At 55.5% G+C, this 22,215-nt stretch overlaps 2 protein-coding genes and 1 non-coding gene across 3 annotated transcripts; 1 reads left to right on the top strand and 2 right to left on the bottom strand.

The window, feature by feature from the left end:
* The first annotated feature begins 2,456 nt into the window (after window positions 1–2,456).
* LOC113147434 (ice-structuring glycoprotein-like) lies at window positions 2,457–12,447 on the top strand. Its single transcript, XM_026338042.1, has 10 exons — window positions 2,457–2,732; window positions 2,862–3,536; window positions 4,307–4,367; window positions 5,806–5,915; window positions 6,090–6,420; window positions 6,604–6,687; window positions 6,858–6,960; window positions 6,998–7,100; window positions 7,706–7,853; window positions 12,269–12,447. Exons 1-10 carry the CDS (start codon window positions 2,457–2,459, stop codon window positions 12,445–12,447), a joined length of 2,070 nt encoding a protein of 689 aa, XP_026193827.1.
* Window positions 12,448–14,505: 2,058 nt separating this feature from the next.
* LOC113147433 lies at window positions 14,506–19,227 on the bottom strand. The gene is made up of 9 exons (XM_026338041.1): window positions 19,121–19,227; window positions 18,778–19,065; window positions 18,417–18,433; window positions 17,631–17,710; window positions 16,685–16,785; window positions 16,258–16,337; window positions 15,755–15,852; window positions 15,278–15,586; window positions 14,506–14,658 (listed from the first exon to the last, which is right to left on the bottom strand). The coding sequence occupies exons 1-9, from the start codon at window positions 19,225–19,227 to the stop codon at window positions 14,506–14,508; spliced, it is 1,233 nt and encodes a 410-aa protein (XP_026193826.1).
* Window positions 19,228–20,812: 1,585 nt separating this feature from the next.
* Trnak-cuu lies at window positions 20,813–20,885 on the bottom strand. The gene has a single exon. It is a non-coding gene; the product is annotated as a tRNA-Lys (tRNA).
* Window positions 20,886–22,215: the final 1,330 nt, after the last annotated feature.

Below are 22,215 nucleotides of genomic sequence, written 5' to 3'. Positions count from 1 at the left end.
TGGAGGGCTGTTTGTCGCCACTGCCGCAGCAACCGCCATGCATGCGCTTAGGGAGTACGGGGAGGGGAAGGGGAGTGTGACGTTATTGCCAAGCTAGTCTTGTACGGGGAGGGGAAGGGGAGTGTTGACGTTATTGCCAAGCTAGTCGTTCACCACAGCTGTTGGTAGGGTGGCACCTCCTACTAGGGGCAGGAGCGCAGTCTCTGCTTGTTTGGGAGCAGGGCGCTCCGTCGAGGGGCAAGTGTGATGGGTATGCGGGTGCTATCGTTGCTGCAGGGGTCTATTAAGGGTCTCAATCTGAAGAGACGGTTGGGGAAGAAGCAGAAGCAGAACCGTCCCATCCCTCACTGGGTACGTATGAAGACTGACTGCAAGATCAGGTGCGTCTGTCAGTTTTTTGTGTGGGCGTGACAAGGGCTTCATGCGTGTTCTCTAGAGGGAGGGAGTAAGGAGGAGACCACGAGCTTAGTGGATTTTATGCGTGACGCTAACAACGGGCTATTCCTACCAGCAGGTTCTAGTCGGCAGGAGGGGGGCAACATCGCATGCAAGCTGCTCCCCCTTTCTGCTGCAGATATAACAGCAAGAGGCGGCACTGGAGGCGCACGAAGCTCGGCATGTAAGAGGGTCACTTCAGATCTCCCGTCCCCCCGAACTGCTGCCAGTGTGTGTGTTGCCGACGCGGCAGCAGCGGCGGCTTTTAAAAGCGGTTGCCGCCGCAGGAAATACACCAGGGCTTATACATCAGGAGCAGGAACGGTTGGGGTGTCGCGTTAGCGATTGCGCCGCCTTCACGAACCTAAGCTCGTTCTCCACTAAAAATTTGGGACGCATAGTCTGTAGAGCTGTCTGTACACTAAGGCCTTCTTCTAGGAGGGTATATAATGGAGGGAGGATCTGCCATTGGCGGAAACTCCTGCAGTGCAGATGCGTCTAGGCGCTCCTAGACAGTTGAACTTGTATCCAGCAAAAGCGGAGGGTGGCTAGTTACCAGTGTGTTGATGCTGAGCAGTAGGGGCTGTTGCTGGAGGGAGGGGAGAGGGGTTCCTGCAAGGCTGCACATGCCGCTACCCAGCTGCTTTGTCGCGGCAGTTTTACGAGAGGCTAAAACACAGAACAGTGGTGCCCAGCGCATATAAGACGTGCTGTTGCTGTGGAGCGCACTGTTTACACGGCCGCGTGTGTGAAACTTTAGAGCAGGAGCACTACACATACGCAGAAAGGGCGGGTGTTATCTGCATGCGCCTCTGAGCCGATCGCCGCAGAGGCTGGCTGGCCACTCCAGGCACGCTATTAATTTCCGCAGTAGCGAATTGCAAGGATGCTATTACTGCCGGCTTAGGGGAGGCGGGGGGACTTGCAAGGAGGGGTTGTTGCCAACGCTCCCTGTCTGTTGGGTGTGCTTCTCGTTACAAATATATAAATGTATATCGAGGCCCCTTGCAGGCGAAGAGAGAGCAGGGTGGCAGCTACAGCATGAAACGCCACGATTGAATAATGGCGCAACTTCCAGCACACGGGGTGATTACGGCCGATTCGCTCTTGGTAAACTTTTCGTCCAAGACGGACGGCAGCAACTGTGGGAGGGTACAGACACCAGACTAAGGCCGCGAAAGGAAGCCTCGTAACACGCTTCGATGTGCTTGAAAACGCATAAAAGCTAGAGTTTTAGCTAATCAGAAGAAGTATACTGTCATTTATGGCTGCACGAAGGGCTGCAGTTGCTGCCGCCAGCAGCCGTAGGGGTGTAGTAGCGGCAGTGTACCTCACAGTGGTATATAGTCGCAGCAGCGGCAGTTCGAGCAGCAGAGCCTCGCTAGGAAGGCGAATCCTCTTTTGTAGGCCCCTAAATAAAGCTTATTTATCCTTAAATTCGCAATTTGGCTGCAGCACTGCAGCAGCAAGGCGCCATTACTAAGCCTCGTGCTGTTGCACTGCTGCTGGCGCTGCCGGCCATACCAGCAGCAGCAGCGGCTGCCAGACGCTGTTACCATACACCAGCAGCAGCAATAGCCGCAGCTCGTGCTATTTACTAGTTTGTTTCCTCCCCACAGCGGACAGTAGCAGCAGCCTGCAACAGAACCCGCTGCTCCTGCCGCTGCCGCTGCCGTTGTGCTGCGGCTCTTGCGGCTGCTCTAATCCAGCGATCGCATGCGTTATTCCCAGCAGAGATACCAACGACTGCCCGCGGGGAAGCCCCCCGCAGTGGCTTTCGCCAGCAACCGTTGCTTCGGTAGGAGCAGCAGCCACTGCTTCAGAGCATACCGCTTTTCCCTCGCTCCCCCTGCAGCGTGCCTACTACCCACTTTTTGCTGTTGCAGCAGCAGCAGCTGCTGCTGCAACAGTGAGAGCAGCACTCTCCCTCCCTGCATCCGCAGAGGGCACTGCCGTTCAGTAGCAGCTGCAGCGTCAGCTGCAGGGGTGGCTGCAGCTGCATTCAGGCGCAGAAGCCGGCAATGCATGCAGCTCCTTCACCCCCGTGTGACTCTTTCGTTGAAAAAGCAGCACTCGCCTCCACACGAGCATCTGCAGGGGCAAACGCGAGAGAAAGTGAAGCGTCTTTGCTAGCGGATGAGGAATCTTTGCAGCAGCACCTGTTGCTGCTGCAGCCGGCGCTGCACGAACCACACGGGCTCACTCAACTGCCAGCTGCTGCTGCTGCAACAGCTGCAGCAGTCGTAATGCCACTTCGAAAAGCACCCCAAGATAATAGTCCTTCCCCAGCAGCTACAGCAGCTACAGCTTCAGGAGCAGCTACAGCTACAGCTACAGCTACAGCAGCAGCTACAGCAGTGACAGCGAATGCGGACTGCGCTCTCAAAGATAAACTCACGTCATATCCGCGTGCACCAATGGAAGAGACACGGCGATGCAGGTGCTCCGCATCAGCAAAGCGTTCTGACGTTGAACCGCCTGTTGCAATTCACGCTGCTGCTGCCGCTGCTGCTGCTGCTGCTGCAGAGCTTCCTTTTGCAGAAGAGTTCTCTTCTCCTTCGGGAGTGAATTACGAGGCGCACTCCGGCGTAGCTGTACGTACAGCAGCAGCCAGACCACCTGCAAAGGAGTATGCCCCTCATGCCGCACCGCTGTTGCTTTCCCCTGGTTGCAGCGGTCAGCGATGCAGCAGCAGCAGCAGCGTCAAGAATAATGCATACATTGGAAGACGCCGAGCGAGTAGCAGCGGCGGAAATAGCCACCCTTGCAACTCCCCGTTAGATGCGCAGCCTCCGGAGGCGGCGATCGCAGAGGCTGCTGTATGCAAGCAGCGCTCAACAAGAGCTCATGCACCCTCCTCCGCTGCCCAGCAGGCTGCATCAGAAGCAGTCTGTACAGTGGAAATTCAGCGCTTGCGAGCAGACTCAAAAGCACGCAGTGGAGTTTCGGCGTCTGCGAGCTGTCGAGAATGCAGCGCAGGGAGGGGCAGCCTGGCATGCGTGTCTGTAGAGGGTTCCTCCATGGCGATGCCACATGAGCAGCAGGAGCAGCAGAAACAGCAGAAGCGACAAGAGCAGCAGCAGAAGCAACAAGAGCAGAAACAGGAGCAGCATCAGCAAGAGGAGCAACTTCAGAAGACATCCCGCATCAGCACCACACAGCAGCAGCTGCGAGCCATCCTATTGTCTTCTCTTGCTGAGCGGCAGCAGATGCAGCAGCAGCAGCAAAACAGTCGAAATCAGCGGTGGCAAGACTATCGAGTACAGCATCCTCAGCATCAGCAGCAGCAGCAGCAACAGCATCCTCGCCAGCAGCAGCAGCAGCAGCAGCAGCAGCAGCATCCGCGTATTCGCCGTAATAGCGCTGCAAGCAGCAGGTGCAGTGACATATCTTCAGAGCAGCAGCTTTATTCTCAGCAGCGGGCACATGGCTCAGGGGTTAAGGTTCGACAGCAGCAATTTGCATTGCCTGCTGCATCTGACGCAACAGCTGCTGCAGCTTGCCGCTCAGCAGCAGCGAGGAGTTGTCTCATGCCCGCAGAAGCTGAGTCGACACTGCAGCAGCAGCAGCAAGCCTTGCAGCTGCAGCACCTCCATCGTCACATGCACCTGAAGCCTTTGGCGCACTTTGATTTACAGCAGCCGCTGCCGCAGCAGCATCAATTTGTGCTGCAGCATCACGTGCAGCAGGAGCAGCAGAGTCGCTCCTCTGGCAGCAGTAACATGAGCAGTAACAGCAACAGAAGCAGCAGTATACCGCCAATAGTCTCGCCTTTGCAGCATCGATCGGATACGCATTCGGCGGATTCGACGGGTGCAGCACTCGGTCAGCAGCAGCATTCTCAGCAGCAGTATTCGCAGCATCATCCGCATCCTCAGCAGCAGCAGCATCCGCAGCAGCAGCAGCATCCTCAGCAGCAAGAAGAACAGCGTGTGGGAGTTTTGCCATCTGCTGCGACGGCGGCGGCAGCAGCGGCTGGCAGCGCTTTGCCCTGTAGCAGCGCGCACATAAGCCGTCTGTTGTTGCTCTCTGAGCATCTTTTGCAGCAGTTGTTGCAGCAAGTGACGCCGTCGGCAGCTTCCCGCGAGGAGAAGAGGATCCTGTACAACACCCTTGCGCATTTTGTGTCGCACGTGCTCGGACGGGAAGTGTCTCTGCATCTGGCCGGTAGTACAGCGTACGATGTCGACGCGGCTGGGAGCGATCTGGACGTCGTGCTTCTGACTCGGGGGTACTGCGCAGACGCTGTGGGCGTTCTGCAGCACCTCAGGAGCACCATAGAGGAAGTGCAGAAGCAGCTGCTCGCCGCTGCAGCAGCTGCTGCAGCAGAAGGTCGTCAACAGCCTCAGCGAAGCGAGTGGCCGTTGCTGTTGGCGCGCGTTCAGCTGGTGGAAAGTGCTCGCGTACCAATCCTTACGCTGCGAACTCCGGGCGCCTCTGTTGTCTGCGACGTTTCAGTCAACACCAGCAACAGCGTGTGGCACAGTGAGTTCTTCGGATGGCTGCTGCAACAACAACCCCACCTGCGACCTCTCATGCGCCTCCTCAAAGTATGGGCACGCAATCGCCGTTTGCCCACAATGAAGGAAGGTGGCCTTCCCTCCATCGTGTGGATGATACTCGTTGCGTTTCTCTGCAACACGCATCACCCCAATCACCACAGGGTTCATGCGGAGATCCGTGATGACGCGTCTGCCTTGGCAGACGCTTCACCAGGCGCTCTCCGTTCGGCAGCAGACGCAGACAGCGGCAGCAGCAGCAGCAGCAGTTCTTGTGCAGGTGCCTTGGAGCAACAAGAGCAACTCAAGCAGCAACAACAAGAACAACAAAAGCATCAACAGTACCAACAGTACTACTACTACCAGCAGCAGCAGCCTTCGCCGAATCAAGACGAGCCGCTAGGTTTCCCCGATCATCCCTATCCTCAGAATAACCACAGTCCTCCTCCTCATCAGCATAAAAATCATCAGCAGCAGCACGAGCAGCTCGCATTGCAGCACGAAGAGCAGATGCGGCAGCAGCCGCAGCCTGTGGAAGGAGTGCAAGAGGGAAGGGCACAAAGACTGGGGGTCCTTGCAGCACCAACAGCAACAACAGCAGCAGCAACAGCACCAACAGCACCAACAGCAGCACCAACTGCAGCCACTGTAGCCGCTGCACAAGGGCCAAAGACGCTGCTGACTCAGCTTCTAGGCATACCCGAGACAGCCCTCGCTGCGCTTCATCCGCTGCTGCTCTCTTTGGTGCAGTTTTTCAGCTCTCTGAGATCTCGTCGAGGGCTGAGTCAGACGCTTTTCATTGTTGCCAACCCCTCGGCAGCAGCCGCTGCTGCTGCGAGTTTGTCTGCTCTAGAACCGTCTCCAACGGGAGCGCCGCACTCCGCAGCAGCAGCGGCTGCTACGGCTGCAGCCGTGCTGCATCAGCAACTCGTCTCGGGTGCTCCTAAGAACGTCGAGGAAACGGCGACTAAGATTCTCTCGGCATACGGCCATGGGGGTGTCTGGGAGCTGCTTCTCTCCGTCTTCGATTCTCCGAGAGCAGCAGCCTTTCCGCCAAACGGCGGCTCCGTCGTCTCAGCAGCAGCAGTGCCTGCAGCAGCAGGTCCAGGGGCAGCCGCAGCTGTAGAGACGGCGAAGGCGTTTCTCCAAAGACAGCAGCAGCAGCAGCAGGCACCCGTGGGCGGGGGAGCTGCCACGGCAGCCTTGCAGCAGCTGCTCATCGCATCGACCGCAGACACCTCCTCAGCACTGCCGCACACACCTGCCGTCGGAGGGGTGGCTGGAGTTGGCGCAGGAACCGTAGGAAGCACTCCTCCCCCTCCAGTGGCTGCCGCTCTGCAGGCATACGGCTGCCCGCCAGGTGTATCCCCAGCAGCCGCGGCAGCTGCTGCTGCTGCCGCTGCTGGCATTGCGGGAGGCGACCCCACCATCGATATGGCAGCACGCGTGAGCAGTGGAACGTGGCTTGTCTACAGGTATGAGTTGTGTAGGGGTCACTTCCTGCTCGACACGTATATCAAGGCTCTCTTTAGGTTTTCGTTGCTGCAGCAGCTGCTTCAGTCGCAGTGCTTGAACCAGCAGCTGCAGCTGCGGCTGCAGCAGCAGCTGCAGCTGCTGCAGGAGAAACGCGGTCGAGGCAGCAGCTCTGCTGTGGGGCCGTTGTCTCAAGTTCCCGGAGCAGCAGCAGCTGCTGCTGCTGCTGCCGCAGCTGCTGCTTCCGCCGCCGCTGCAGCAGCTGCCTCCGCAGCTGCCAGCAAACTGCCTGCTCTTCCGATGGCGCCTAACGAGCTGCAGCACGAACTTCAAAGCATCCGCAGGGATCTGCTCCTGGGAGTTGCCGCTATTTTCGAGGAGATCACCGATGATCGCTATCTGCTGCCCGTCTTGCAACAACCCCCGCAGCCTCCCCCCCCCTTCCAGCAGCAGCAGCAGCAGCAGCAGCAGCAGCAGCACGAGAGCGGGCCCTTTTCGCCTTTAGCCTCGGCAGCAGCACTGCCGTCTCACCGCGATGCACAGCAGTACACTGGTGCGGGAAGAACTGGAGGATCGCTGCGGGAGTCTAGCTGCAGCAGGCTGCCGTGCTCTCTGGACGCAGTAGCAGCAGCAGGAGCAGCAGCAGCAGGAGTTGCCTCAGGCAGCGGTGGGCTACCCCTGGAGCTGGAATATGTAATTCCAACTGGCAAAGAGGGAAGCAGTTGGCTAGTTGCTGCCATTGAGGGTCACTTGTTGTTGCTGCGTTCGCATCGCTGCTGCCAGGAGGGCGGTTGGTGGTCTACAGAGTTTCTCTCTCGCAGAGATGTGCGGACGACTGTGCATGCGGATCTCTTTCTGTTGCTGCCTCTCACTTCCGTGTATGGGGCTTTGAAGCACCCTTGCACGTGCAGTAGGAGCAACAGCAGCAACAGCAGCAACAGCAGCAACAGCAGCAACAGCAGCAACGGCAGTAGCCGAGACGTCGCGGAGGAAGACGTGTCTCTGGTTGCATTAGAAATCAAGGAGGATGCGAACTCGCAGCAGCAGCAGCAGCAGTGCCAGTGCAGCTGTCCAGCGCATAGGCATCTGGCAGCGCTGCTGCAGGAGCAGGATGCAGAATTGACGAGCAGCAGGTGCTCGGCAGCAGCGGCAGCTGCAGCGGACGATAACTGTACGCAGCTGTTCGACTGCATGCCGCGGGGTGCTGCTTTGCTTCTGCCGGTGGCATTGCGTGAAACTGCCAATGTCTTGTTCTGCCCTTGCAACTTCGTGACGAGACTTGCCGTTTTAAGACCTAGACGGCAGCAGCTGCAGCATCTCCAGCACATGCAGCAGCAGTGTCTGGAACCGCTGCTCCCCCTTCTCCCCCCCACGCTCGCTGCAGACTGGCGGAGAGACAGCGCGAACGGGGGCCCCTTTTTGCTGCCTTCTGCGGAGGTTTCACGCGTGAGGACGCTCTCTCGGATCGCCGCCACTGCCCCCTGGTGGCACGTGCGGGCGCAGCAGTTGCTTCAGCAGCCTCAGTATCATCAGCTGCTGCAGCAGCACGTACAGCCGAGGCTGTCCATACAGCCCGTGGTGAGGCGCTGCCGATACTGTTCCTCCAACGGCATTGCCGCCGCAGGCGAACTCGTGCTGCGGCTAGAAAGACTGGTTCTCGAGACGGCGTGCAGCTGCTGCTGCTGCAGCAGCTGCCCCTCGCCTCCCCCCCCGACGCCAACGGATCCTGCGGCGGCTGCGCTCGCTGCTGTCGCGCTCGAGGCAGCACGCCACAAGCCACTTTTGACTGCAGAAGAAAGGCAGAAGGCCCTTGCTGCAGTTGCTGCACTGACAGCTGCAGATGAGCGGTGTGAGGCCAAGTTCGCCGCTGCAACAACTGCAGCACAGGGAGCCAGCTGCATGGGCGTGCTGCTGCAGCAGCAACACCTCGCTGCGCAGCAGCAACAGCTCCTTGCGCAGCAGCAAGCCGCAGCAGCAGCAGCAAGGCTGCAAGTGTCAGACCTGTCTCGAGCTGCAGGCACCCCGCAAGGCATGCTGTCTATTCTCTCCTCCTTGGCTGCCCAACAGCAACTCTCGTCGCTCACGCCGCAACAGCTACTGGTGCCCCCTTTCTTGCAGCAGGTGCAGCAGATGCAGCAGCAGCTGCTGCAGATGCAGCAGCGCCTTGTCGGACAGCAGCAGCAGCTGCAACAGCAGCAACAGCAGCAGCAACAACCCCAGCAGCAGCACATCCTCGTGCAGCAGCAACAACGATGCCCGCAGCAACTTCTCCTGTACACCCGAACGCAGCAACAACTGCAGCAACAGCAGGAAGAGCAGCACAGGATTACTGGACACTGCCAAGAGGTACAGCATTTGCATGCTACTACAGTTCAAAATGAGCAATCACAGCAGCAGCAACAGCAGCAGCAACAGCAGCAGCAACAGCAGCAGCAGCAACAGCAGTACCTCCCGTTGCGATCTTGGGCGGCAGAAAATAACAACAGCGACAGCAGCTCTGGTGGAGAAGATGCAGTGGAGTCTGCTAGCCGTGGTAGTGGCAAGCCTCATGTTGTAGCGTCTTGCATGGAGACTCTTCCGGTGACTCCGGATCTGCAGCAGCAGCAGCAAAAGCAACAACACGTGCTGCTGCTGCAGGAAGAAGACTTCCTGGAAAGGGAGCAGCCAGCCGCAGAAGGTCGTAGCAATCGTTCGGCTTGCAGCAGCAGTAGGCACAGCACCTCCAGTAGCAGGTGTTTGTCTCCCTGTGCCTCACAGCAGCAGCAGCAGTCACAACAGCAGCAGCAGCAGTCACAGCAGCAGCAGCAGTCACAGCAGCAGCAGCAGTCACAGCAGCAGCAGCAGTCACAGCAGCAGCAGCAGTCACAACAGCAGCAGCAGTCACAACAGCAGCAGCAATCACCGCATGCGCCAGCTGCTATTGAGCCAGCGACAACGCGATGGTGCGACAGTGTGGAGGAGAGTGTTGATGATTACTTTCATTGCTCCTCTCCTCAGCAGACAGAGCAGCCGGTAGCTGCCGCTGTCGCGTGCACGTCGACAAGCATGGGACCGTTGCATAGCAGCAAAAACAGCAACACTGGCAGTACAAGCGGCAGCAGCGCGAGGAGCAGCGCAGTATTGGGGGGTTGTGATTTGCGGGCATCAGATGGTCGCAACAGCAACCGTAAAGACACAGCGTCAGCCTTGCATGCCTCAAGTGAATTAGCAGCTTCAGCAGATCCTCTGCCTGTCTCTCCATCGGTAGCGACAGCAGCAGCAGCGATAGCAGCAGCCTCTACTCCAAGAGCCACTACTCCAACAGCCACTACTCCAACAGCCACTACTCCAACAGCCACTACTCCAACAGCCACTACTCCAACAGCCACTACTCCAACAGCTCCAGGGGAAGAGGACGCTTCTGTCGCGGGAGTTCGCCGTCGACAGTTGCGCGACAGGATACCCCTCAAACAAAGGGCAGAAAAGCAGCTGTATGTACCGGGAGCTTTGCGGAGGCAGCGGCAGGAGTTGCTGCAGGGTCCAGCAGCAGCGGCAGCTTCCCCTGCAGGTGAGCAGGCACCTACAACAGCGTCAGCAGCTGCTTCAGGAGGCCAGTGCAGCGACAGCAACAGCACCCCTTTGTCGTCAGTTGCTGCATCTGCACCAGCCGCACCTGCCCTTATCACCAATGAAGAGGTTCGCGAGGCAGCAGCTGCTCGGAGGCGAGCTGGGGCTGCTGCCTCGCCAGACCTTACCGGGAGCAGCGCGCGAGACAAGGTGCGGCTGCAACAGCGGCACTGGCTTGTCGAGCAGGTTCAGTGGCGTATGGTAAATCGCTTTGCGGCTTCTCCCCGAGCAGCAGCAGAAACAGGAGAAATAGCAGAAATAGCAGAAACAGCAGCACTGACCTCGCCTCCAGTGTCTCCTACTATGACGGGGGCATCGACTCCTACCGTTGCCTCGAGTATCGGAGGCGCAAGATCAAGTCTCTCCGCGGGAGCAGCAGCAACGACCTCTGGGAGGAGGAGAGCCTTGAGACGAGACAACCGTGGAAGCGTGAGCAGTAGAGACAGCAGCTTTACTCCCGCGACTCTGAGCAGCTGCACGGGGAGAAGAGGCAGTCCTCCTGCTTCTCCCTTCGCGTCTGCAGCACTTCAGGATGAAGGTGGAGCAGCAGCAGCTGCCAGAACGACACCAGTGGCAGGAAGCCCCTTAGAGCGCCATCCTCTGAGTGCAACAAGCGAAGAAAGCAGCAGATGGAGCTGTAGCAGTCCGTACAGCAACAGCCATGGCGACTGCGGGGGTAGCAGCAGCAGAAGCGGCATCAATCACTTTTCCAGCGGCAGCAAGGGCAGCCGTGTGTATTGCAGCAGCACAAATAAGGGCCAGGCACGACTGCTACACGTTGCATTGAACGGCATGCGGCGTTGCGACAGAAATATGCTGAGTCCAACAACAGCAATGCAGCAGGAGCAGCAGCAGCAGCAGCAGCAACAGCAGCAGCTCCTGCGCTCAGAGCAGCAGGGCACCCAGCCGGAGGCATCACCGCAGAAAGCTGCCGCCGACTTGGGCTTGTAGAATTCTGTGCGGGTGAAATATCTATCTACCTCCTCCTCAAGACAGCGGCAGCAGCGCTAGCTCGGAAGTGGTACCACTTGCGTCGTTTTGCCCGTCTAATCTCGTGCAAGGGCAAGAACCGCCTTTGGCTGTGGCGAAGTACTCTACTCTGCTGTTGCACATATGGGTTGCTGCACACGGTCGCCTGTCTGCTTTGTTCCTGTCTCTCTTCCTTTTTGCCGATGCGGCAACCTTAGCCGCGGCAGTGAGTCGCATTCCGTTTGTATGCAGCAACGCTGTGCTGCTCCTGCTGCGCGAAACGCACGCGAGGCGACGCTGTTGCAGCGCTGCAACAGCCATGGCCCTCTTGGCACTGAGTGCAGTACAATAACGAGCTCTGCTTGGAGTGCCGAAGGGCTGTATCAATCTCTTCAGATGCGAAGCGAGTTCAAAAAATTGGTAGCAGAGAAGCGCTTGCTGTATAGATCGCGCGTGTAGAGTTGCAATAGGCGCGTGTGTTTGTGCGTGCTGCTAGAGCTGCCACCGGTGTGAGTGCGTAGAAAATCGCTCGCTTAGGAGCAGGCTGATAACTTTCGTGATAGCAGCAGCGGGCAGTGAGACGGCGGAGAAGACACCCCTAAAGGACTGCTATCTGGAAACAAAATGACGACCTCCCCAACGGTGCAGCAGCCAGCAGGAGTCGTATCCTGCCTGCTAGCCGCGTTTGGAAACGGGGGAGGGAAGAGGGGAGAGCATGTTGCTTTCAGGAAGAAAAGCGTGTCAGATCGCTTTTATCGTAACAGCACAAGAGGGGCATGAAGAAGGCGTAGGCATCTGTGGCCAAATCGGTGCACAGCGGCTACTTTTTCCTAAAAACATTATGTTGTGCGCATACGCGTAAGGCACAAAAAAGATGAAGGCGGCTTCCACGCGGACTGCCGAAGCTGTCGCGATGTAGCTGCAGTCGTGTATTTTGCAGAAGAAAGGAAATGCTCTGGCAGGAGTTTTCCTACGGGCGCTGTTTGAACAGAGCGGTGCATGCACATATATATCTAGAGAGACAGTGAGTGTGAGAGAGAAAGCGAGAGAGAGATAGAGAGAGAGAGGAATAAGGAGGAGGGAAGTGGAGTGCATCAAATTAAGAGCAAACAAAAGCAGCAAGACTGTGCTGAAAGAGGTGTGCGCAGCTGCCCCCCTCTCCCTTCTTTGCCCGAAGCGTTGTTGCAACGCGCCGGCAACACGAAGTGCCGCGGTGTAAATAATTCGTGCTGATCGCTGCTGACATCCAATATGCGAGCTTTGGAAGAGTGGTTATTACGAAGAAGACGGCGCCTCTTCATTCCCCACAGAAATCTGCAGAAGAGAGTGCACGACTGCGGCAGACACGGCACAGCGCAGCAGAGCTGCTAGAGAGGAAACTTTGACGGTAAAGCAAGCCGTGAAATCGTCTGTTTCTGCCTTGCATGCAGACGCCTCCATCTCCCCTCCTTCCCATGCGGCTTGACACAGGCAACTGGCTTCCAGCGCAAAATCATCAAACGCTGTGACGAAAGGGCGAACTCAACGAGAAGCTGATGGAGGAGGCGAGAGACAGTCCACCAAGGAAAGGCACCCACAGAGAGAGACAGAGAGACAGGCTGTGTGTATGAATGTAGGCACTGCTCTACAGAGCGATAATATGGACAGCTCCTCTTTGAGGTGCTAGCACGCAGATCAGCAATGCATAAAATACGCGTAAAAGGCAGTGCAAGGGCATTTAGCTCTGCCGTATACGGCAGGCATGGCGGCAAACAAGCAAGTGCGCTTGTGGCTTATCACACATCAAAGAGGCACTGAGAGCAAGGAAAAATAAAGAACGCCATTGCGTTTAAGAGAGCCTCACAGAAGACCTCCCCAAAAGGCCGTTCCGGTTACAAAGATGCGCTGCCTTGACGCTGGCTGGATGTGTGCTCCAGATAGGAGCACATCTTATGTTCGGAGTAGAAAAATATATGCAAGGCCAAAAAATGTGAATACAAAAGTACAGATATATGTAGGTGTACAGATATACACATATATGTATACGTACATGTACATCTAATTTATGCAGACCTATGTGTCTACATGCATACGTCTACACACGCATGCAAATGCAAGATGATATATGCATATGCATGGACAGATCAAATCATCTATCTACACATAAACACACGATCCCTCTTGAAAGAATAGATTCCCTGTGCGTGCGTGAAAAGGCGGACTAAAAACGATTCAGACGTAAATCATCGACGCACAGCCGACAGAGCGACACACAGCAAGCCTCTAGAAATCGCTGTATCGCGGCGAAAGTGCAGGCCTTGTGCATGCACCACCAGCAAATGTATTTTTAAATCAGCCTCTTAAGACCAGCCGCAGCAACGCGTGAGCTGATTCTACCGCTACATACGCTGTTTTACTTGCGGGCAAGGCTTACCTTGCCTGCAAATAGGGCATCTGTTGGTTTGCAGCCGCATGATGCCTGCACACTGCAAGCGACGCATGCATGCCACCACACGCAGAGGCCGTACCAGATTGCCACGTATGTGCTTTTAGACGGAGTATATACTGTTCTTTACACACAGCAGGCAGACTTACTCCGCTGCAGAGACACATGTGACGGCAGGGCAGCACCGCAGTGGTGCGTTCTTCGGCGAGGCAGATCACACATTCCCTGCAGCGCGCGCAAGCCGACAAACAGCAAACACTCTCCAGGTTCTGTGAGCAGTATCATGCGCTTCCAAAAGAAAAGGATGCGGCAGAAGCAGAAGGCTGAGGAGCTGCACAGCTGCTGCACATACAGCTAAATCCACGTCCCCAACAAAGGCACACGCGCTTGCGCGAAAGAGAGAAACACAGAGAGAGAAACACAGAGAGAGAGAGAGAAACACAGAGAGAGAGAGAGAAACACAGAGAGAGAGAGAGAGAAACACACACATAGAAAGAGAGAGAAACACAGAGAGAGAGAGAGAGAGAAACACAGAGAGAAAGAGAGAAACACAGAGAGAGAGAGAGAAACACAGAGAGAAAGAGAGAAACACAGAGAGAGAGAGAGAAACACAGAGAGAAAGAGAGAAACACAGAGAGAAACAGAGAAACACAGAGAGAGAGAGAGAAACACAGAGAGAGAGAGAGAAACACAGAGAGAGAGAGAGAGAGAAACACAGAGAGAGAGAGAGAAACACACACACACAGAGAGAGAGAGAGAAACACACACAGAAAAAGAGAGAGAAACACAGAGAGAGAGAGAGAGAAACACACACAGAAAAAGAGAGAGAAACACAGAGAGAGAGAGAGAGAAACACACACATAGAAAGAGAGAGAAACACAGAGAGAGAGAGAGAAACACAGAGAAAGAGAGAAACACAGAGAGAGAGAGAGAAACACACACAGAGAAAGAGAGAGAAACACACACAGAGAAAGAGAGAGAAACACAGAGAGAGAGAGAAACACACAGAGAGAGAGAGAGAAACACACACAGAAAAAGAGAGAGAAACACAGAGAGAGAAAGAGAGAGAAAAAAAGCAGAGAGAGAGAGTGTTGAGACTCACCTCCCGGAGAGGTGATCATCGCTGGAGCTGCAGTGTGGGTTTGCAGCGTCTGCTGCAGATACCCCTGCGTCGCTCTTGACGTTGAAGTCAGTAGAGCTGCTCTCAGGCCTCCTACAAACTCCCGAACCTCCGTCAATGCCAAAGATCTCCTGAAAACACCAGCCACAGATCACCAGGGTGTCTATTAGGCCATACGTTTACAGCAGCACCCGTAACGCTAGCAACAGCCGCAAAAGCACACATGCATGCGCATTGCGTGGCTGTTGAGGCTGCAGCGTGTTGAGCATCTACTGACTAGCGAGGCGGCCGATATATTACACATACACACAGACACAGACACAGACACACACACACACACAGAGAGAGAGAGACACACACAGAGACACATAGACACACAGAGAGAGAGAGACACACACACGAAGACACACACAGACACACACAGAGACACACAGACATAGACACACAGACACAGACACACACACACACAGACACACACACCGCGCAGCCAGCACCCTATCTCAGAGCGAAAGGCAATCCGCGCATAAGAAAGTGGATTTTGCGGATAGGCGGGATCTGTTTATTCAGCTAGTGAGCAGTTGGTGCTGAGTGTTTCTGGCTGCCTGCATGTTCGCGAAGGGTGATTTTTGAGCGCTACTTTATGCCGAGAAGTTGCAAAAGTAGCAGCAGAGGCCTGCCGTGTTGCTACTTGCCCAGCTTCGCTTTTGCCCCTCGCCAAGGAGCAGCAGCCACGCAGCAGGCTAGCAGTACCTGAACCTCGAAGGAGCGCGATCCAAGTTCAACTTTCTGCTTGAGAACACACAGCCTCCACACAGCGGGTGCTGAGTCTTGCCGTGCTGCTGCTGCTGCTGCAGCTGCAGCCGTTCCGGAGCCAAGCGAGCTAAGTTCAGGAGATCCAGGGCAGTTATCCTCGCTGCAGCGCCTCTCGGGGGAATTTTGCGGAACAAAAGCTGCAAACGTCAGCTGCTGGCGCACCCCCTCCTGAGCTGCTGCTCCTGCAGCCGTCTCGGCCGTGTGTTCAGCCGAGACAGCCGCCTCCTCAGGGGTGGTAAGCGCTTGCTGCAGCATTGCAAAAACACGATCGCGTGGAGAAAAGCGGCGCAACTAGCAGCAGGGCAGGCAGGCCCCCTGCTGCCTTTTGTAGGACTAGACGACATACAGCAGCGCTCGGAAATCATTCTTCGAGAACGTGCAACCAGCCAGCAACACTCAGCATCACCCGCTCACCAGCTGAATAAGCAGGTCACATGTGTCAGGAGAATCCTCTTTAGGCGAACTACTTTTCGCTTGAAGGGCTGCAAGGCAGTCTGCAGCCAGCGGAGATTCTGAACAGCCCGTACGCAACAAACGCCAAACGCCACACACACACACAATGCAACAAGAGCACCAGCAAAAGCAACAAGAGCACCAGCAACAAGAGCAGCAGCAACAAGAGCAACAAGAGCAGCAGCAACAAAAGCAAAAGCACCAGCAAGAGCAAGAAGAGCAGCAGCAACAAGAGCACCAGCAGCAACAAGAGCACCAGCAGCAAGAGCAGAAAAACCCTCGACACAGTGGCACACATGAATTCCGTTTTATGGTGCTAGCCAGACGAAGGACGTCATCTAAGCAGCAGTGTCATTCAACATAGAAATGTAATTTTAGAGCGGTTGTAGTTCGCTGTCAGCAGCAGGAGCAACAGCGCAAAAACACGGCTCTCCCTCAGATTCGTCGCTGTCACAGATGCTGACCTTCTGGAGTTGCCTCAAACTGCTGTTGCAACCCTACCCCGAAACGTCTAGGCCGAGAGGCGAAGAGGCAAGGAGGCGCACTGCTGGAGAGAAAAAGATCACAAGTTCAATGCCACACGAACGCGTTTACGCCGAAGGGGAGACGTAGGGTCGGCAGGAGCAGCAACAGCGCACATACATTACATGCATGCACATACGCAGATACAGACGCACATATACATCCACATACACGCATAAACACACGCATAAACACACGCATAAACACACGCATAAATACACGCATAAACACACACATAAACACACACATACACATCCAGGCGCGGCAAGACACGCGAGCGAAAACAACTCAACCCTGAACTAGCAGCCACACCAACAAGAATATCTGCAGAAAAACAGCGTAACCGTAGACAGCGAGGGAAACGCCTACACGTCTTGGATATTGGCGAGGCCTGTTGGGAAAAAGAAGAGGCGAACTTCAAGAGGTGAAAGGCTATCGAAACGGAAAGAGACGGAAACTCTGTTATCAACCTGAGGCATCAATGCACTTCCAGACTGGATCTTTAAGATCCTCCATATTTGAGCTAGCAGGCAGCAGCAGCAAAAGATCGTGTCGTCAGGGCGGGCAGGCACTGAAAGGCGGATATGCGTAGAAACATTGTCGCGATGTACACTCCCTACGCTCTCCACATGCTATCCATCTTATGCTCAATCCTGTGCATGCATGTGTGCTGAATATGTGGAAGTGCACTTTTAGTTCCTAGAACTTTTAGGTTTCTAGGGACCGACAAGGTGACGCTGCTCAGACACAAATAGGAATATATATAAATATATATAAATATATATATAAATATAAATATATATGTATATATATGTGTATATATATGTGTATATATATGTGTATATATATGTATCCATAGATTTCTAGTAGTCCAGGGACATAAAATGTGCTACCACATATACGGCACGCGTGCAATTGCAGTGGGTAGATATTAGAGCATAGAGAGCACATGCAAAGCGTATGGAGTGCATGTATATAATATATATATAATATATATATGTATATGTATATTGTGGGGGCCTGCATGGGGTAGAGACTTAAGAGGGGGTTGTGAGGCTATGCCAGAGGGCGTCAGGAAATGAGGAGGGAAAGTTTATGAGAGAGAGACGGACGACTTTGCGTTCACAAGGGTAGCACTGGCAGGGCAGCTTGAGGAAAGGCGCCAAGGCAAGCCATCGTCAATGCGGATGTGGGGGAGGAAAGGGGAGGATACGGGGTAAGGGAGGGGAGGAGAAGGGGGGATGAGGAAGGGGAGGGGGAGATCCTTTGATGAGGGGCAGGGGTGACAGCGCGAATCCAGCATGAAGCGGCTTACAAGGGTGGCCTTCAATGAAGTTTTGGCGATGTTGATGGGATTACGAACGATGAAAGTCTTCTGCACAGAGAGACGCGGCACTGGAGGCGGAGGTGCTTGCGATGAAGGTCCCTGTAGAATTCCCTACGAATAAACGCAGAAAGACGCATGCGAGACACGGTAGGGGGGGCAGTGCCACCTCCTGGAGAGGCTGCTCTTGCGTAGGAAGTGGCAATCGCGGAAGCGGGAAAAGACTCCTGGCGAGCTCTGCATGGCGCTCCGAAGCCTCCACACGTACTGTCAGGCCTCCCTGGGGGAGGGAGACGACTTGCTGCTGAGAATTCGCAACCCACACAAAAGCAGCACCCTTTTCTCGAAACTTGTGCCGGCTGCAGAGGCCACCCCGAGCAGCTGCAGCTGCAGCCGCAGCTGCGGGCCGTGTGCATCGGGTAGGTGCGCCCTGCTGGTGTGTACGTACACACGCAGCCACTGCACGCGGGCACGGCACGGTGCGCAGGGAAGTCGCGGCAAGGAAGGGGTGCACAGAGACAGGTGCATGCAGGGAAATCGTAAAGGGAAGCTTCCAGCGTACAGGCCTAACTGAGAAAGAACCCTGGCGGCTGCCACGCCGCTCGCTGCTCTGCGACAGTCCCATGAGGGGTGATCGAGCAAAGTGAGCAGGCGATGCATGCGCGAGGGGATGCCGAAAGCACTGCTGCAGTTTCCGCCGCTGCACCACTGCGTCCAACGCTGCTGTTGACGCGTGTTTCGCAGCAGATGCAGGCTTGACTGGGCTGTATGTCCAGCGCTTCTGTTGCTGCTGCCTTGAGGGATCAAAAGTTCCCTCCAGGGCAGCCGACCGCTGTGGCTGCTTCTGCCCCCGCTGCTCGAGCGAGGTGTCTCTGCGGCTGCTGGATCAGAGAGCGTGCATGCACGGAAAGAAACAAGCAAAGGTGCTCGATATCTCGCCCAAGTAAAGGGCGCTTGCGAGGGGGGGCCCCTGATGACGAGCGCCGCAGCCGACCCGCGAGTACCCTCCAAGAGTGGGCCCCTGCTGCCTGCCTCCCCTCTGCGTCGCAGAGAGGAGCCTAAATATGTCTTCTCTTCTACTTGCTGCGGCCGCTGCTGCAGAATGTAAACTTGGACTCCTCGAGAAAGTAGGAAAAACCGTGAATACAACTCCTTCAGCTTCCGCCCTCCTCCCCCCAGCCCCTGCCCACCCGCCTGCCCCCCGGATGACGCCACAGCAAATTTCCGAGTGCTTGCTGCAGTGCTGCACGCGTTTCCCTCCTTATTCTCGCTCTCTTCCGCATCGGAACAGAACTTCCCAGCTTTCGCTGGCCTCCCTACACGCGCCGTGGTAGCCGTGTGTTGTGCTAGGCCGTTTTGTGCTGCAGCAGCTGCCGCACACATCTCACGTTCGTGTGTTTTTTCAGACACGTAGCGAACACGCTTTCTGATCGTGCGACCCTCCCTCCCACGATAAATCCCCGAGCGAAAGCGGCTTTCACCGCTTTTTTGCTCGCCCTGTCGGCTGCTGCCTGCCAACCGGTGCTAAAATGATTCCCCAGACCCCAACACCCTTACAGTTAACCGACGAGGAACTCGCAGCTATCATCAATGGCATTCGCCCCCACTTGCTGCCACAAATCGGGAAGCAGCTGCAGCAGCAGCTTCAGCAGAACGAGCAGAACCAACAGCAGCCAGATCAGCAGTCGCAGGATCAGCAGCAGAAAAGGCTGCAGGAAGGCGCAGTGATATCATTTCAGCAACACCTGCATCACGGCTGCCAACAGCAACAACATCAGCAAAGCCGATGAAAAGACTGCTCCGCTGGTATCGTGCTGTGCCGTAGGACACCTCCGCCCCGCGCACCTTGTATCCTATTGAGCGTACGTTGTAGGTCGCTGATGTACAGTATATTGGACGGTAGCAGGAAGCCGAAAAGTTGCAAGAAAAAGGCACTCGGAGCCAGAGGGCCGATCTTCGACTGGGCATGTAGTAAGTGCCCCTAAGTGCCTGGGCAACAGAGCTACACCGGCGTGCCTGATTCTCCTATTAGACGAAGACAAAGGCTCCTTTGCTTTCTAGGGCTCCCCTCCCCTCGGGTTCCTCGTAGCTGATTTTTTTCTGCACTCAGTTTTAACGTGTAGGCTGAGACTGAAAGCGAGACACCGGAGCAGCACACCGGCCGCTGCAGTCGTGGCATGCGCACCTGGAGAGTAGCGAGGGATAGGAAGGTCTCGGAAACAGGGTTGGTGGCAGAACAGGAGTTCATTTTAGCGGTTCTAGCAGTGAGCGAGGCACCGCCCCCGCGTTGGGCAGGCGCAATGCCGATGTAGCCAAGTTGGTAACGGGGGAAGCGCTTTTAAAGCCGCGTTGCGCAGTTGTAAGCGCCCCTGCCCCCACTGCCGTGTTCTGGCGTCCTCCTATGATGGCCAGCCTTTCATGCAGTTGCTCAAAAATTATTAATTTCCAAGAATCTCCAGCATGCGTGCTAGGAACAAGCCTCTGGCTGCTCACCCCGCGCACGCCCGGAGAAACGCGCGTATGTGCTCGCACCGTGCAAAGCTCTAGGAAATGAAAGTTTTCCAGTTTACCAAGGCCGGAGTGAGGAGTGCGGCCAGGAGGCAGACGCAGTGGCAGCCGAGAACCAGCGACGAGGCTCATAGCCTAAGACGCATTTACACCGCAAATCCGTCACCCCCGAGAAAGGCCGTGACTTCCACGGCCAGTGGCAAGACAGCGGAGCTTGACGTAATTGCGGCGTTGCTGGAAGCTTCCTTCCGGCCTTCAACCGAGCTCCTTACACATGTCAAATGACGCCAAGAATACACGAAAAGAATCGTTGAGCGGGGGAGATCGGCCTTTTTTTCCGACAACAGCGCTGCTGCCGCAGTGACGCGCACGAGGGCCCGAACAGTTGGCCTCAAGAGAGCTGATCTGGTGCTAAAGCTCCGCATATATATATGGTGATGCGTTTTGTTCCGGGATGTCAGAGTACAGCCAACTGATTACCCGTGCATGCGCCTCAACTCTCCTGCCATCCCCCGGTGTCTACTCACCACTCGACAGCCCGCGAGATCTCGGGGATCCGCCACGACTACCCCGTTTAGTTCTACTACTGGTGGCTCAACCAACGACGAAAACTACGCCGAAGGGCAACGGCACTCTACTGCGCAAGTCAGAAAGGACAAACACCAAGCCGACGACGGGGCTCGAACCCGCGACCACGAGGTTAAGAGCCTCGCGCTCTACCGACTGAGCTACATCGGCAGGTGGGCTGCCTGAAGTGCTACGGGAAGAGGAGGCGGAATCTTGACCAAAAAGATGTGTGCACCTCTTGTCTGCTCAAATTGCATTAGATAAATCGGAGGCAAGATGCCCACAGTTCGTCGAAGTAACAAGTGCTGCCTCAACCCTTTCTGTTGAGGGCCCGGGGTATGCGGGCACACCTCAACAGACACTAATTAGAATCAATCCCATGCGATCGGCCACAAAGGTACCGAGGATGGGTAAGGCCTGCAACACCTCCGCCGTGTGAAACTGCCACAAGCTGCAATAAAAGCTCTAGCTTGCCTGTGCGACCCGTTCGCTCTTGAATAGCGTACCCTATTATCAGAGTCACGGCACATTTACGACACAACAAAAACATTTAAATCGATTCTTTAGAGCACAAAAGAGGAGGCTACTCTACACGTGCAAGCCAATCGCTTGGTCTCGTGGCCTTCAGCTTAGAGTTCGCGGAGCCTCCTAGCTCACTCGTCAGACTTGCGCATGGTGAACATGATCATTTTATTGTTCTGGGCAGCTGCATTTGTTTTTGTTCGCTTCCATCTACAGAACAGCTACTGGGACACTGTCTCTGAAGCCCGTTCGGCTCTTGGCGCTGGTCGCCACAGCAGGCGAAGGCGCGCATTCAAAGGGTTATGGCCTCTAGCATTGAGGCAAAACAAAGCCTTTCAGTTCAAGCACCCTAAATGAGTACAAGCAGCAAGACCAACTGGGGCGCACGAAGTGTGGTTCGCCTGGAATGCAAGGCTACAAATGATACTTTTGCTCTCGATACTTTAAATTCAACTCATGGTGCAGATGTATGTGCCCGTGTTTACCACTCCTCCTCCCCTTTGCCATACTACAAGAAGGTTGTGTAGAGTTGAACGACGCACTACGGAACAAACGCCATATCAAGTTTCTAATGGGAAGAATGTGGCAGCCCCCATGGCTAGTGCACACATATTAGCTCTCAAACACACCACACCCCCTATAATGCATCCCCCTGCAAAGTAAGAGCGTGATAGGATTCACATACTACAAAACTCCATGGCCAATACGGAATTCGGGCTTCCGTGCAAAGAAGGCCTTTGCCTCCTACTGCTGATGACGCAAATGCTGCTGCTGCTTCATATTTTAAGGCATACCAATACAAAATGAGAAGCGGGCAGCTTCACTTCGAAGATGGATAATCTGTTGCTTCATATTCTGTTCGTATGTCCCTCTCGTTTGCATCCCTCCTCTTAAACCTGCCTCACTTTGATGTTGAAGTCACGAACATCATATCCCCCCTTAGAGAGTTCCAGGATATGCGTCATGTCGCTGTAATAGT

The sequence above is a fragment of the Cyclospora cayetanensis genome, unplaced genomic scaffold, assembly GCF_002999335.1.
Source record: "Cyclospora cayetanensis isolate NF1_C8 unplaced genomic scaffold, CcayRef3 CcayRef3_contig_221, whole genome shotgun sequence".
Classification (NCBI taxonomy): Eukaryota; Apicomplexa; class Conoidasida; order Eucoccidiorida; family Eimeriidae; genus Cyclospora; species Cyclospora cayetanensis.
Note: the sequence above shows the minus strand (reverse complement) of the source record. Positions and strands in the feature narration are given on the sequence as shown.

What these genes read in the sequence shown, in the direction of transcription:
- LOC113147434 (XM_026338042.1), top strand. Translation starts at nt 2,457, where the DNA reads ATGCATGCAGCTCCTTCACCCCCGTGTGACTCTTTCGTTGAAAAAGCA. An exon ending in AGAAGCAACAAGAGCAGAAA is followed by an intron (nt 3,537 to 4,306) that starts CAGGAGCAGCAT and finishes GCATCATCCGCA; the next exon opens with TCCTCAGCAGCAGCAGCATC. An exon ending in CGATGCACAGCAGTACACTG is followed by an intron (nt 6,961 to 6,997) that starts GTGCGGGAAGAA and finishes GCGGGAGTCTAG; the next exon opens with CTGCAGCAGGCTGCCGTGCT.
- LOC113147433 (XM_026338041.1), bottom strand. Translation starts at nt 19,227, where the DNA reads ATGATAGCTGCGAGTTCCTCGTCGGTTAACTGTAAGGGTGTTGGGGTC. An exon ending in GTTTGAGGCAACTCCAGAAG is followed by an intron (nt 15,853 to 16,257) that starts GTCAGCATCTGT and finishes CGGGCTGTTCAG; the next exon opens with AATCTCCGCTGGCTGCAGAC. An exon ending in CGCGCTCCTTCGAGGTTCAG is followed by an intron (nt 14,659 to 15,277) that starts GTACTGCTAGCC and finishes TGGTGTTTTCAG; the next exon opens with GAGATCTTTGGCATTGACGG.